The sequence below is a fragment of the Leptosomus discolor genome, chromosome 1 (assembly GCF_034619465.1).
Source record: "Leptosomus discolor isolate bLepDis1 chromosome 1, bLepDis1.hap2, whole genome shotgun sequence".
NCBI lineage: Eukaryota > Metazoa > Chordata > Aves > Leptosomiformes > Leptosomidae > Leptosomus > Leptosomus discolor.
The window spans coordinates 120,746,297-120,760,188 of record NC_141391.1 but is presented as its reverse complement, the minus strand read 5'-3'; the positions used below and the strand labels follow the sequence as shown (position 1 = coordinate 120,760,188).

General features: G+C 40.3%; 1 protein-coding gene across 1 annotated transcript; it reads left to right on the top strand.

Moving 5' to 3' along the window:
- The first annotated feature begins 2,726 nt into the window (after positions 1-2,726).
- On the top strand, positions 2,727-10,884 carry C1H3orf52 (chromosome 1 C3orf52 homolog). The gene is made up of 6 exons (XM_009949120.2): positions 2,727-2,894; positions 5,805-5,928; positions 6,481-6,614; positions 7,507-7,577; positions 9,685-9,884; positions 10,853-10,884. Coding segments are annotated over exons 1-6 (699 nt in total). The 3' UTR covers positions 10,855-10,884.
- Positions 10,885-13,892: the final 3,008 nt, after the last annotated feature.

Here is a 13,892-nt window from a genome sequence, read left to right as displayed (position 1 = left end):
TTGGTGGGTTCACACTGCTTTTCCTAATGTCCTCGGTCTGCAGCAAGCAGAGTTTCAGGGTCAGTATTTTTGGTTTGTATCTCTTCCTGGGCTGTGTCCACATGGCCACACTATATTGAAAAGGACATAAAAGGAAAATGAATTTATGTAGTTGGATATATCCTTGTACTCAAAGAAAGTAGAAGAGGAAATGGCAGCCACATTGCTTTAACTCTAGCAGTAAATCTAGTTTTGATAATTATAATCATCTGATGAGCCAATCAGTCCAAATCTAGCTGATTTAAGGTTTCCAAAGCTGTTTATGGGACTTAAGTCTGGTATTTAATTCAATAAAATATCTGTCTAGATGGTGTTAAAATTGTGTTCAGTATTTGCAAGTGTTTAGCTGTCAACTCTAATGTATTAAGAAAAACCAACCATGATGAAGCTGGCCTTTCAAATACCAGTAACTGCTGTCCACACAGTACACTTTTATTCTACAGCACATAAATATGTGATCCTTGTTTAGCTTTAGACCCACCTTGGCAGCATGTGGGGAACACACTGGAATGAGCTAGCGCTGTAATCTACATGCAGTGAGATTCCTGTTTTTAACACTGATACTGCTTTTCCTTCATTTCTTGCAGTAGTGTTGTGAATTCCCCCTGCCTCCCTGATGCTTATGTCAAACTTACTACATAAGCTATACTCAAAGCCTATACTTTAAGTGGTTTAGTATCTTTAATGGCTAGTTAGTCATTCACATCTTCTTTTTTAGTAAACATGAGCTAAAAATGCAAGTGGCTATGTTTTATTTATTTGATTATGCCTCTGAAACTCTAATCCCCAGCTGCAATCAGAACTGTATTTGTACCTCAGTGTTTCGTCTTTTGTAAAGCTGAGCCTAGCTTGCCTATTTTACTAAAGCACACCTTTAAGAACACAAGGTTCTCTTTCATATATTGAAACCAGAGATGCCTTCACTATGAAAGAAAATAATTTTCCTGCTGTTCTGTTTCAGATAAAAGCATAGGCCAGAAAGTTCAGATCGGTTCTTGACTTCCCATTTTCTTTAAGATTTTCTCAGCTCCATGTGTCAGAAAGGTCAGTTACTTCATGTGCAAGAAAGGCATCAAATGTGGAAGTTAGATCACCCAGATGAAAGAAACTCAAGACTTAGTAAGGAGCTCCTTCACAGTTGTAAAAGAAAGGACTTTGGCTTTTGCAGGTTGAGATCTATAATCATTAACTTGTTTGACTTAAAAAGACTGTTTTGGTTTCAAACAATTCAGTAGGAAGGTAAGTTCTTTTTCTGCGAGTGGAAATGAAATAAATGAAGCTCATCTCCAGCACAAGTACTGAGAATCAGCGGGCAAAGGCTTTTCTAGTGAAGATGTTCCAGGTAGAATCTTGTAGATCCAGACACAAGTTTTTGTCTTGATGACTTCTCAGCTTCATCCTCAGTCCTCCAGAGTTTTAAGGATTCTCCAGAACCAAAGGTGAGGTATGCAATTTGTATTTCTTTTTATTTGCCGAATGAAACCAAGCTGTGTGCTCAGCTTCATGGATTGCCTTTGCCTGGATGGCTGTGACATGACGTTGGGAGTCTGAATCCCTGGGAATGCTCCAGGCATCAGCAGCCAGATGAGTTGCACAAAGTGAAAATCTGGGGCATGAGGAAGCATCCTCAGCACTTAGCAGGAAAAAGATAGAGCAGTGCTGTGAGTGGACACTGGGCCAGAGAGGAGGGAATTGGAGAAAGAGGCTTTGTTTCTCTCTTAGTGCCTGATCCTCTCTGTTATGGGACAAGAGAGCGAGCAGCTACAGGCTGCCTGCCCAACCCTTGATCCAGAGGGGAGAGAGGTGCTCTGTGGGGAGGAAGGAGACACGAGGATGGAGTTAGAGCAGGAAAAATGAGAGGAGGTAGGATGAAGAATACTGGGGTAGTGGAGGGATAAATCAGCCCTCGGCTGCAGTGCGTTGTTATGAGTGACTCTAAGTAACACGGGAGAGTTCATGTGGGAAGCTAGTGCAGACCAGATCTCAACTCACACCATGATTGTTTCACAAAAGCATGCTCTGTAGAGCACAGGCTGAAATTGAAGTCCATCTGTCTCTTCTCTTCAGATTTGTCCTTTTGGTTTTTTTGCATGGAAGCAGCTTCTCAGGTTTAGGTTGGATAGTATATGTAGATATAAATGGTTCTTTAACACCAGACCGGATTTTAGTCTGTATAACAGCTAGACAGAGGACAATTAACAGCACAAAGGTCAATATTATTCCTTCCCTTTACAGCCTATGTGATCCTTTACTCAGTTTGTGCTGTTCAGAACCACATCTGTTTGTTTAGCTGCGTGGATAACAGCGGTAGTGTTTTACTGTTTCAGCTGATAGCACAAGGGAAAGCAACCGGTTCCTTTCAAAATTGCCATAGCAAATGACAGCATTGCTGAAGGTTTAGTCACCTGCTTATAAAGGGATCGTAGAGTAAGGTAGACAAACTGGAAAACCTAGTATTGCCCAGCTGAGAGTGGTAGTTATGACAACTAGGCAAATCGATACTCCTTCCACCTCCCATGTCTCTGTAACTAGTGCAGACAATGTTATTTGTCCTTCTAGGGAATTCCCTTTATTTATCAGTGTTTTGAGATCACTCCAGTGAAAACTGTCCCAACTCTCCCTGTTATCGTCTCCACCCTCATACCAGAACTGTTACTGACCATAACTGCAGCTGAAACCAGAAGGAAATGAGTTGCCTCCGTGCTTGCTTCAGAGACAGAGGTCCTCGCACAGAGACAGAAGCTATGAAAAGGCAAAGCTGTAGTCAGGAGCATGAGGTTATTGAATTACAAGAAGATAATGTGGAGGAAAGTGAGGCTGATCATGACAAGCCTCTAAACGCTCAAACAAGAAAGGTAGGACTTCTGCTTATTTGATGATTGCTGTTGTGGAAAATACCACTTTGCAGGAACATTTTGTAGGGGTGGTTTAATTTGTCATTTGAGTGAGCAGGAAAGGTTATTCACTTGAAGTAAAGGCTGAAAACCTGTTAAATATATTTCTTTTCTTCCTCTCAATAAAGTATTCTAATATTGGAATGGGATTTTAAGCTTTATTTTTTTTTTTTTGCTTGGCTGTTTGTGAGCTTTACTTTAGGAAATGAATTTATAATTGGTATTCTGAGTTTTGCGTTCTCTTTTCATGTGTAGGATTGGGCTCAAATCCAGATCAGAGTAAGGTTGGAACCCATATCAAAACAGGCTTTCTTTCAGAAGAAATTAATCAGAAAAGAGCGCTGCCAAAACAAGAATAGGATGCCCTGCAACAGACTGTGCTGGATTCTCTCTTTTTTTTATCTTTGAGTGGTTTGCAGTTGCTAACAATTATGAATTTGTACTAATAGAGTGCCCCAAAGTCTCAGTTAAGACCAGCATGTGAGTCCTGAGGGAGGTAGCTGCCAGCGTCTAGCTCAAAGCTATGGAACAGACTGACACTGGCAAAGGAGTAATGTGGACAACTCTCACAGGTGACTGTTGTACGATGATTTTTCATTACTTACTCAAGTGCAGAGGGAATATCTGTGGCAGAGCTAAGAAGTTTCCGCCTTTTCAGTAGGGGTGGCTGAGCCACCCTGAGAGCTTGACTGTATTAGTCACGCCACCACTCCCTCCCTGCTCCCGGCAGCGACCGCTTCTTTGTGTGAGCCCTGCTGATCATCTCCATGGGCTGATTCATTCCACCAGCTAGACAAAAACTCCATTTACTCTACTATATTGCAGGCCAGCTACTTCTCCTCTGGTCTGGTAAGCTGAATCAGCTTGCTGCAGGGTCAGACAAATTCTAGGGAGGTGCAAAGAGGAACAGAAGAGGGTGGAAGAGATGCAGGGGTGAGCGAGATCTGCTCAGCTATCTTGAGAAACTTTACCCTTAAGTTTCTGTTTAGCCTTCCCCCTCCCAGAACTGAGTTTTCATTTGGGCTCTGTTTCTGCTGATTCTGGCAATTGGCTTCCTATCCTACAGGGACTGCTGGTAAACTATCATGCTCTGCTTCCTGCTCAAGTGGCACGTTAATCAGAAGAACTGCCCTGCCCACCAGAGAGAGATTTTTCTCTGCTGTCGCTCCCTCCCAGCAGTCTTGTGATATATATGAGCAGTGTCCAGAGAGTGTTGGATAGTTGGAGAACTGAATGTTTGCTTGAGATCAAGCCAGTTTGCTATGTGTGATTAAAAATTACACTTTTGTGATGCTCTAAATATGTGGCTCAATTGAAACTTGGGCTTCATAGTTGTCTCAGTCCATATTACTATGGCTGATTTCATAGTTGTACTCTAGGCAGCAGTTACTGGCTTTTTTTTTTCTTAGTCCAATACAAAACAATATGCTAGTGTCAAGTATTAAATTGAATCTTCATTCTTCTAATACATTTTACAAATCAAATAAAAAATATGTATGTAAACATGATCACACGTGAAAGCATGTTGTAAGTGAAACCGTATCCAGCCTTTGCCCTTCATTCTCCACCAAAGCAAAGTTCTGCATGCAGGGATGTCTGCAGAGAGCACTTTCACTTTCTCTGCCTCTATTCCTGGAGAAATGACTCTTGTAAGATCTTTCTGTGGGTGTCTGTTTTCTCTCCCTGTTCATCTGTCACCCCCAAAGAAGCTTTAAGCCAGCTGGTGGATGTCAGTTAAATTCAGTGAAAAGCTTTCTATTATGCTGGGTTCTTAGAAAGTTCAAAAAGTAAGGGAAGGTAACCTGGGTTAGCACCTCCAGCCAGCAGCTCATTCCTGCCAACCTGCATGTGTGTGGCCCAGACAACCTACAGCATGTGTTTTCCTTGCCTGGTCTTGATGTCAAAAATGACATGGAGTTTACCACTGGGTTTATGGTGGATGGAGAGGAGGAGGAATTAAAAAGGCAACATGGTCTACTTATGAATTCATGGCTTTCCTTCAGTGTTCTGGCCATGGAACAAAGCAGTTGGAGTTGGGGTTTTTTTTTGCTATGTCACCTGAGTTGTTTTTTTTAACATTAGTACTGCTGGTGTTAAAGACTAATTAAAAGACTAATTTCTGCTATTGTCTTAAACCTTATCTAAAATTAAACTATTGCCCTTTCTGTCCTATGTAAATGTACATGCATGCACAGTTGCTTTGAAGAGAGTTTCCTTGTGATCTCCTAGAACAGGTGAGACTTGTAATAAACTTTGTTAAGTGTACCAAACAGCCTTCAAATTTCTAATCTTCTGAAGAAAACAGGGAGTCACCTGTAAAAGTCTCAATTATGTTACAGTGGTTTTTAATGCAATAGTGTCTAACGAATAGCAGTACACTTGCTCTGGGTGCTGACACCCAGAAGCCATGCAGATTGATATCATCAACGTTGCAGAGGTGAATGATTCTGGAAATTCCTCCACAGACACCTTTTTGGTTGGGAGAGATGTCAAACTTTAAAAAGACAGCTTGTGGAACATGCAAATCAAATTGACATAGTTTAAAGAGAAATTGAAAGCCATGAGAGCACCTTTGTAGCACCCTAGCTTTATGGGCAATTCAGGAGTTAGAAATTCTGCACAAATGGGGAATGGTACGTCTCTTTTTCAAGTAATAGCCTGCCTGTGAATGTCCTTTGCCTTCTGCAGGTCTACATTCCCACCTGCAGCAAGAGTTAAGGGTGGGAACCCCTGGTGTAGGGCATTGTTTACCAATGAGGCACTTACATCTATGTGGGGCTTTTTGTTTCTAAATGTGACAGTAGAGACATGTTTCAATATTTTTTCCTGCCTTATGTCATTAATCAGTTTGCCCTTTCCTTTTATAACTAGGAGAGAGATCACTGGAAAACATGCAGGAATGTAGTTTTCTGGAAGTGTAAACTATGGATGGTTATAAGTACAATTTTTCTAGTGTTCTTCCTGGTCATTCTCATCAGCCTAATTCTTTATTCTAGTAAGTAACTCACTCTTGGTTTGTCCTCTAATACAAATATATACAGTCTAATATAACACAAATTGAACAGCAGCATCCTGTAATCTCCTGTAAACTGCCGAAGGGACTGGGATGCTGGCTGCAGAGGGTGGTGTGTTGAGTAGTCCGTGTGAATGCTTTTATTTTAACTGGCAGCAAGCAACTTTTATCCTGATCAGATGGCAATTCCAGTTTGTAGTGAAACGAGAAAGTGTTATGAGAACAGAGTCGTGGATGAGGATGGGAATGATGCTTGTAACATTGCAACAAGTGCAATGGATCACTTGCGTCCCTTCATGTGGTGTCAGTCAGGCTCCCAAAGCACCTGACCTTTGTTAATGGGGGTGGGTGATTGACCTCCATGTGCTGTCCCTTTTCTTCAGGTGACTTGCACTTTCTTTCTGTCACTCCCAGTCTGTCATTACCAAGGAAACTTTTGAGAAAGTCACCCTGGAGAAAGCCAAGAGAGTTTTTTTCAATACTTCTTCTAACTGGAACTTTTTCCTTCCCTTTCTATCTCCTTTCAAATATTAGATGTTTACATAGATGAGGATGACTATTGGGATCCTGATGCACTGCTAAATAGTGGAAATTGTCGCAATTTTTCGGGAACGTTGAAGTTAATGTGTTGTCTCCCACACATTTTCTCTGAAGATATTACTAAAAAGGTATATGTTGATGCGGTTCTTGACAAAGCTGATTCTGCTTGTAACTCAGATTCAGTGTTTTCCCTCTTAAGAAGTTTCTGTTTCTCTGTGCAGCAACTCAGTTATTTGCAAGTCCACAAAAAATTCTGAGTTGTACTTTTCTAGTATAATTTTAAGTCCTGATCTAGAAAAAATAATTGTCTGCTTTTAAGCACACAAGCAGTTCACATTGACATAAAAAAAAAAAAAAAAAAAAAAAAAAAAAAGTAGTGTGCCTGTTTTTTTTCCCCAAATTTGGGTAATGATTGGGACAGTCTTCACCTTTTTCATAGAATCATTGAATAATTTAGGTTAGGAGGGGTCAGTGAAGGACATCTAAACCCTATGCTGGCTAAAAATCCTATGTGTTGCATTCTGCTGTAAGTACACGATGACATCCTGAGTTTATAACTGTTGTTTCCATTGAGCCATCACAGCTGTGAGTTAGGGCTGAAATAAGCTCAACAGGCACGGCAGTGCTGATTTAGACTTATCATGGAAAGGGACTCTCAGTAGAGAGACCCTTCCCTCTACCAAGTACGAGTAGAAGGGCTTTTTGATGCTGATAAAACCCCAAGCCAAACAACATAAATTGCACATGGCAATATGAGCACTTGCTTTTTAGTTCACCTTGAATGCCTCCGTTCTGTATAGGTAATACAGTAATCACTCAAACACATAAGTTAACTTGTCTGCCAAGATTAAAGGGATTGTGTGCCTTTTCCAGGGCAGATATTTGCTGATATTTGACCTTCAACACCTGTGTTTATGCCTGTTAAAACACCTTGTAAGAATGATTTGCTATACTTTCTTTCATGGGGAAAAGAGAGTGAATGGAAGAATTTTTATTTTTTTTTCTTTTTTTCTCTCCAAGTTAACAGATGTCTACAGTTCATCTCCAGCTCTAGGACGCTACTTTAGGTCAGCTCAGGTAGTTTACTTCAGGTAAGCATCATAAAATTTATCTGAAAATTCCGAGCTTTTGATGAGACATACATGTGCCTGTGTAAATTTGCACAACATTTAAATCTGTGAAAAATAGGTTTTTTTGGGGAAAGTTACATATATAGGCAGCAAAAACAGGTCAAAGGATCCTCTGGTGTAAATGGCAAGTGCTGCTAATAATACATAATGATGCTAACATTTTGTTGCTGTTAAGTATCATCTCTGTTGTCTTTGGTTCCAAGTGCAGCCCTTAATAAACATGTTCAAGTATGTTTATTAAAAAGAAAATGAGCTGCTGGAACCACTTGAGATTGACATGGCTTAAATAGCCTTAAATAAACAAAACAGCGTTCATGGGGAGGGGAGAACTCTTTTGTTTCCAAAAGAGCTAAAGGCAATGGGGACATACAAGTTGTGAGAGACAAAACAGTAATATAGCATTGCTAGTTTGTTTGGACCACTCTTCTCCCTTGCTTTGTTTTGGACAACAGGAGTAAATCTCAAAGCAACAGCATGTTGGAGAGACTGGCATAACAGGAGTGAGAGGCAGAGCAGGTGGCAGAGTGGAGGCTAGGCTAGCCTGGGTGGGAGATGCTTACATGTGAAGGAAGCTTAGCCACTGAAGACTGATGGAGCCAGCAGAGTAGCAGTGGTGGGAAGAAGTGGAAAAGCATAAAGGCCTGCCTTGCAGTGGCAACAGAAAGCTACAAGCTTGAACAGAGGGAGGATCTTACTCTTGGTGGAAACTGTCACTGGAGGAAGGCTAAGGAGTTTACTGTGTTTGAGACTGCAAAGTTTTAATCTATGGGTATACCACAGTTTTACAACAGGAAGGTGACTGAGCAGCAGAGGGAAGGGTGGGGCTGGGAAGATCAGCTGCAGCATGGTCCTGTGGTAGAGAGAGAGTAGAGGCAAGGGAGGGCAGTCAGAGAACTTCCCCAAGGACTTCTGAAAATGCACTGTTACAAAAGGCATTAGAAAGACAGGAGACGATCAAGGAAAGTAGATTTGCAAAGTCTCAAGGCCTTTGAGAGAGCAAGAATGGAAGAAACCCCCCCCTTGGGCTGCAGCAAGGGTCTGTCCTGAGAATCACAGAATGACAGAATGTTAGGGGTTGGAAGGGACCTCGAAAGATCATCTAGTCCAACCCCCCTGCCAGAGCAGGACCACCTAGAGTAGGTCACACAGGAACATGTCCAGGCAGGTGTTGAATGTCTCCAGAGAAGGAGACTCCACAGCCTCTCTGGGCAGCCTGTTCCAGTGCTCTGGCACCCTCATATTGAAAAAGTTTTTCCTTATGCTAATGCAGAACCTCCTATGCTCCAGCTTTGGAGAATGTGCTCACCTGCACTGCCAGCCTTGTGCATTCTGGTTCTGTTCAATGAATGAGCTGTAGCTCCTTAACCTTACGGGTAAACATTATGATTTAGACCTTCAAGTAGAAAGCTGTAGTTCTGCATACATATTGACTAGCTGATCTCCCCCTCTCCCTCTCTCTCCCTCTCTCTCTTTCTCTCTCTCTGTGTCTTCTTTTCCCCCATCCAACTGCTTGTTTGATATTTTAAATTCTGTGAGTACAAAATGTAACTGTCAAATTGTAGTCAGTGGATTTGGTAGATCACAAACAATGAAATCTCCAGAGATGGATTCCAGTTCAGTGGTTTGCATAATCCACTCCATCTCTGAGTTAGGAGTAGAGCTTGATGGCCCCAGGTACTGCTAGCAGGAAAGCAAATCTCTGCAGGTTTGCAGCTAACCTATGCATGAGATATCCCAGCACCTCTTATTGTCATGTACTTGTGAAGCACAACTGCTAAAAACCTCACCCCATTAGGACACAGGTCCAATTGCCCTTTGTGCATTTGAAAACCTGTCTCAGGTTGGCTTCAGGTGTGTGCCCAGTTTCTGTTAATGTCAAGAGCTGTTCTGACAAGGAAGGGGGAGGAGGAAACTGGAATCTTTGGTGGCAGGGGTTTTTTAATAATGATTGTCTTTAGAACAAGTTTTTAAAAAATCCTTGCCAACATTTGTATGAAAAGTCAGCCTTCTCAAAAAACAAAAGATCCAGCGGGGACTTGAAGGCATACATACTTTGTTTGTTTTTCAGTAATGAAAGCTCCACTGTATTTTATCAGCTAGAGTTTTCTGTACCACCATCTGCAGAGGGGTTTATGGAAAACATAATGAACCCAGATTTTATAAGGAACGTTTTACGTCAAAGTATTTATGATGAAGAAGATACTTTTGGTCCTGGGACATCTGAATATAACAGGTTAAAGCTTGACCCAACTTCTCTCACGTTAACATGTAAGTACTGTACATTAGAGAGTCTGTTTCTTTACAAAGAGCGGAAGTGTTTACCTGAAAGGAGAGAAATTTTTCTAGAAAGATATTGAGATTTGTTAGTAAATATATTTTGCACAACAGTATTAAGAAAATTGTAAAATATTCAGTTTTCAAGAGTCTTATTATGCTTAGTTTATAACCTAGGATTCACTGTTTGGTCCTCTGATGAGAAAGGGAGTAGTGATGAGACTGGTTAGCTATGGACTCCAACATAACTTTTCAGATCTCTGCATACAAGACAATCTCCTCATATATGTGTGTACCATAACAGGGTGCCAAATAATTTTAAATATTTCTCCTCATTGTATATTCATATTTGAATGCTTATAAACAAATTTTAATCCAAGTAAAAGAGGATAAGTAATTCAGGATTAAACTTCTGATTTTTTTTTTTTCACAGTCAAGGATGAAAAAACCTCCTGACTTTTGTCTTTTTAGTTTTTTGGACAAATGTATTATAAAACAAATACCTTTTAAAGGAACCAAATATTCATTCTTACAGGTTTTCTAGGTAGTGATTCCAATGACTACCAGTGACTAAGTAGTGATTCAAATGCATTTAGATTTGTCTTGATTGAAATATCAGGATAAAAGTCCTATGAGCTTTGCAGTTTTACTGAAAACAATGCATGGACCTGCTTCCCCCCACCCGCAACTTACTGAGCCACACCTGCATGCTTTCAGAATAATTCTAGGCTAATGCATCACTACACAGTGTATATAAGTAAGATTTGCAATTATCTTGTTCAGTTTTTCTTGGTACTCTTATCAGGGGACAAGAGAGCAGTAAAAGTCATGCATTCCAATTCTCAGTATCATTTTGTTCCTTATATATTGACAAGATTCATAGAAAATGTAGTGTAAAGGGGCAGGAATGAAATATATGAAGTTTCATTTTAATGTTAATAATGTACTGGTTTAACTTTCAGAGAAATGATGGAAAGACTCCTCACCTTCCACACCTCCTAGAAGACATGAGCTTCTCCTTATCTAGTAGTAATCCTAGGATAGGGACCTATTCATTCGGTAGAAACACTTCTAAAGATGTTGTCCTGTAAATACTGTCTCTGATGCAATATTGTAAATGGAAAATGTGGTATATTTATAACAGTGTTATATTCCTATAATGCCGCTACCTCCTTCGTTGTTGTCCTGGCACCTCAATAACACATTTCACTCTAACAAAAATCATGTACTTTGTCTGATGCATGCTTTGTTGACTTTGAAACTTCTGCTTTATCTTGCCTTATAATTAAATCTGGATTCCCTGCATAAGCTTTCAAAACAGTCTTGCACGTGGCTCCTTTCTCCTTCTCTTGGCTTATCCAAAATTATCTGCACAGCTTCATCCTTAATGCTCACTTCCCCCCACGCTCATGTCTGTTACTTTTTTCCCTGTTAAATTTGTATGCCATGTTTCCCTGTTCTTTCCTCATAAAACAGCCTGAAAACTTAAATATCCTCTCTCTATTTTCTTTAATTATATGCAATACCCTTGCACTAGCTTCTTAAGTGAGCTTCAACTCTCTTCATTCCCTTGGTCACCCTATAACCTTCCTGGATAAGGTGGTATCTGTTCTATTTTTCTCTTCTGTAATGTGAAATAGAAATGAAGGAAGAAACATTGGGAAGAAACATGCCTTGTTCGTTAACACATCTGAATGCCACAGGAATATTTCAAGGGTCAAATTAGCTGGGTGCTTTAATAATTAGACATTTATACTAGTGAATAGACAGCTATTTGATCTGCATTTGTCAATTCAAAGAGAAACTAATCTGTACCCTTAATTATAGCCCCTGTCCCAGCAGTGGGGATAAAAATGAACAGATGCAAGATATTTGCCTTAATAAGGCAGCAAATATTTGTTCTTGTTGACAAGAGATCAGCTGATATGGACCAAGGCCAAGAGGAAGGTGCTGAAGCAGACCATGTAGGCCAGCATAGCATAAGAGTTCTAGCAACTAACTGGCTATCACATGAAAATTAAAAAAGCATTAACTTAACGCAGGATAGAATTGATTCACTACCATGTTAGTGAAGTATAGCTTCTTGTCATTTGTTTATAGCCGGTATAAATGTTAGTGCTGTTGGACAGATAAATTTATTTCAAGAAACATTTTGTGTTGTGAGAAATATCTTGTGGGAAACTGTATCTCTTTTTCTAATATTACTAGTTTATTTAAGGAGTAATCTGACAGTTTTACTGTGCATTAAATTATTTATTTTTATCTTGAAGTGATTGTTTTCATTCTTCAGTGGCTCTCATCTTTTAGCTGTTTGAGTTGGAAAATAACCACCAAAATTCTAAATGCTGACAGATGTGTGGAGTGACGGTCTGATAAAGCCAGACACTCAAACCCATATTTGTTGTTGCTCGAGTTTTAACTGAGCTTGGGAAACAGCCTAGACCAAGTTAGTAGTTCACATGGCTCTTGTATTTGTGGCTAATTCTGACTCCATTTTGATCTGCAAGATGTAGCGTTGGCTGTAAGAACCATAATTTCTCTTAATGCAATATTCTATGCAGCATACAACTAGAAGAGATGTTGCTTCTGATTCTTACGCAGGGGAAGGATAAAATTCATGGTTTGTCCCAAAACCAGCAGGCTATGTAAATATCAACTGCAAAGAAATAATTTGCCTTTGAGATGTTGCTTGATCTTATTATGCTTACTAAGATAACTGAACCTGCCCTTGAAAACTTCATCTTGATTGTGTTTCTAGGAACTGAAAAATAATATGATGATTATGCTTCTTTATGGTGATACTCCTATGAGCATTAAGAGTCAACAGAAAAAAGGAAACAAACATTCTTTTTTTTTCCCCAGCCATCCTCCTCTGCCCCAGTACCTTTACCCCAGCAATTCACAGGAAAGAAGGAGGTAGAGTTGTAGCAAGGTGTCGTGATATTCAACAGAAAATGTCCGACTTCACAGTCTACCTTCAGTCAAGCTTTGAGCTCTCATTGAAGGAAATGTCAAAAAATGACAAAAAGTGGTTTCTGGAGTTATATCTTTGAGGAAAATCGATCATGTAAAATAAAATTACCAAGTGAATTAATCGCGACCTCATTTATAAGGGACAGAGCAGTGTGAAAACACATTATTTTATTAAGTTAGATATTTTGTGTGAATGCTTAATGTTAATTTCAATAGAAGGATTGTGGGTAATACTTTAATGACCAAGGCAACTGAGACACTGTTAAAAAGGAAGAGAAAAGATAGTTCTGGTAATTCAGCTTGTGGAGTGTACAGCCAGCTCTTTAAAATCCCATGGCAGGCAGTCATCTGTATAGCCACAGCAGCCAGTACAAATTTGGGGCAGATTCAGCTGCCCGTCACTGCAGCAGTACCTGCAGAGGTCTGCCTGCACCATGCTAGCACTGTGTCTGTCCGTTGCTGTGTGTAGCCATTCACCCATGGGACTGCCCCTGGCACGGAAACTGCAGGCAGGAATCGCAAAGGCGCTACCTGGTAAGGCCAGGGCTGCAGCCAGCCATCACGTACAAAGGAGGATTTAAAATCAGAAAAACTGTTCAACGTTTTCTTTCAAATTGTTTTATTAAAAAAATGGAGGGAGAAAAACACCCATGCTTAAGCAAGACATAATCATTTTATGAGCTGTGGTGAACAGTTGAATAACTGGTTTCAGTCCTATGAGCATGTCCAGAAATGCTGTTGCAGAGGGTTGATGGGCTGTGAGGAGGTTATATTCTGGCATCGCAGAGAGCTAAACCTGAGACTCCTGCAGGAGTGAGCTGAAAGCATTATGTCATGGAGGCAGCACTTGGGAATCCTCTCCTGAGAGGTGTGTGGCATCTGCCTGTGCAGCATCAGTTTTCATAATCTTCTAAGTGTCTGGAATTTTTGTTTTGCATACAGTTTGTTGGGGTTTTTTATTTAATTCCAACTTCGTTAAGACTTCACTGTAAGATATGGGGGGGGGGGGTGGAATTTGAGAAATGAGTT

Excerpts from the sequence above, each read along its gene's own strand:
- C1H3orf52 (XM_009949120.2), top strand. The coding sequence starts at position 2,727 with ATGAGTTGCCTCCGTGCTTGCTTCAGAGACAGAGGTCCTCGCACAGAG. Across the intron at positions 6,615-7,506 it reads CTGAAGATATTACTAAAAAG|TTAACAGATGTCTACAGTTC; the intron begins GTATATGTTGAT and ends TTTCTCTCCAAG. Across the intron at positions 7,578-9,684 it reads GCTCAGGTAGTTTACTTCAG|TAATGAAAGCTCCACTGTAT; the intron begins GTAAGCATCATA and ends TTTGTTTTTCAG.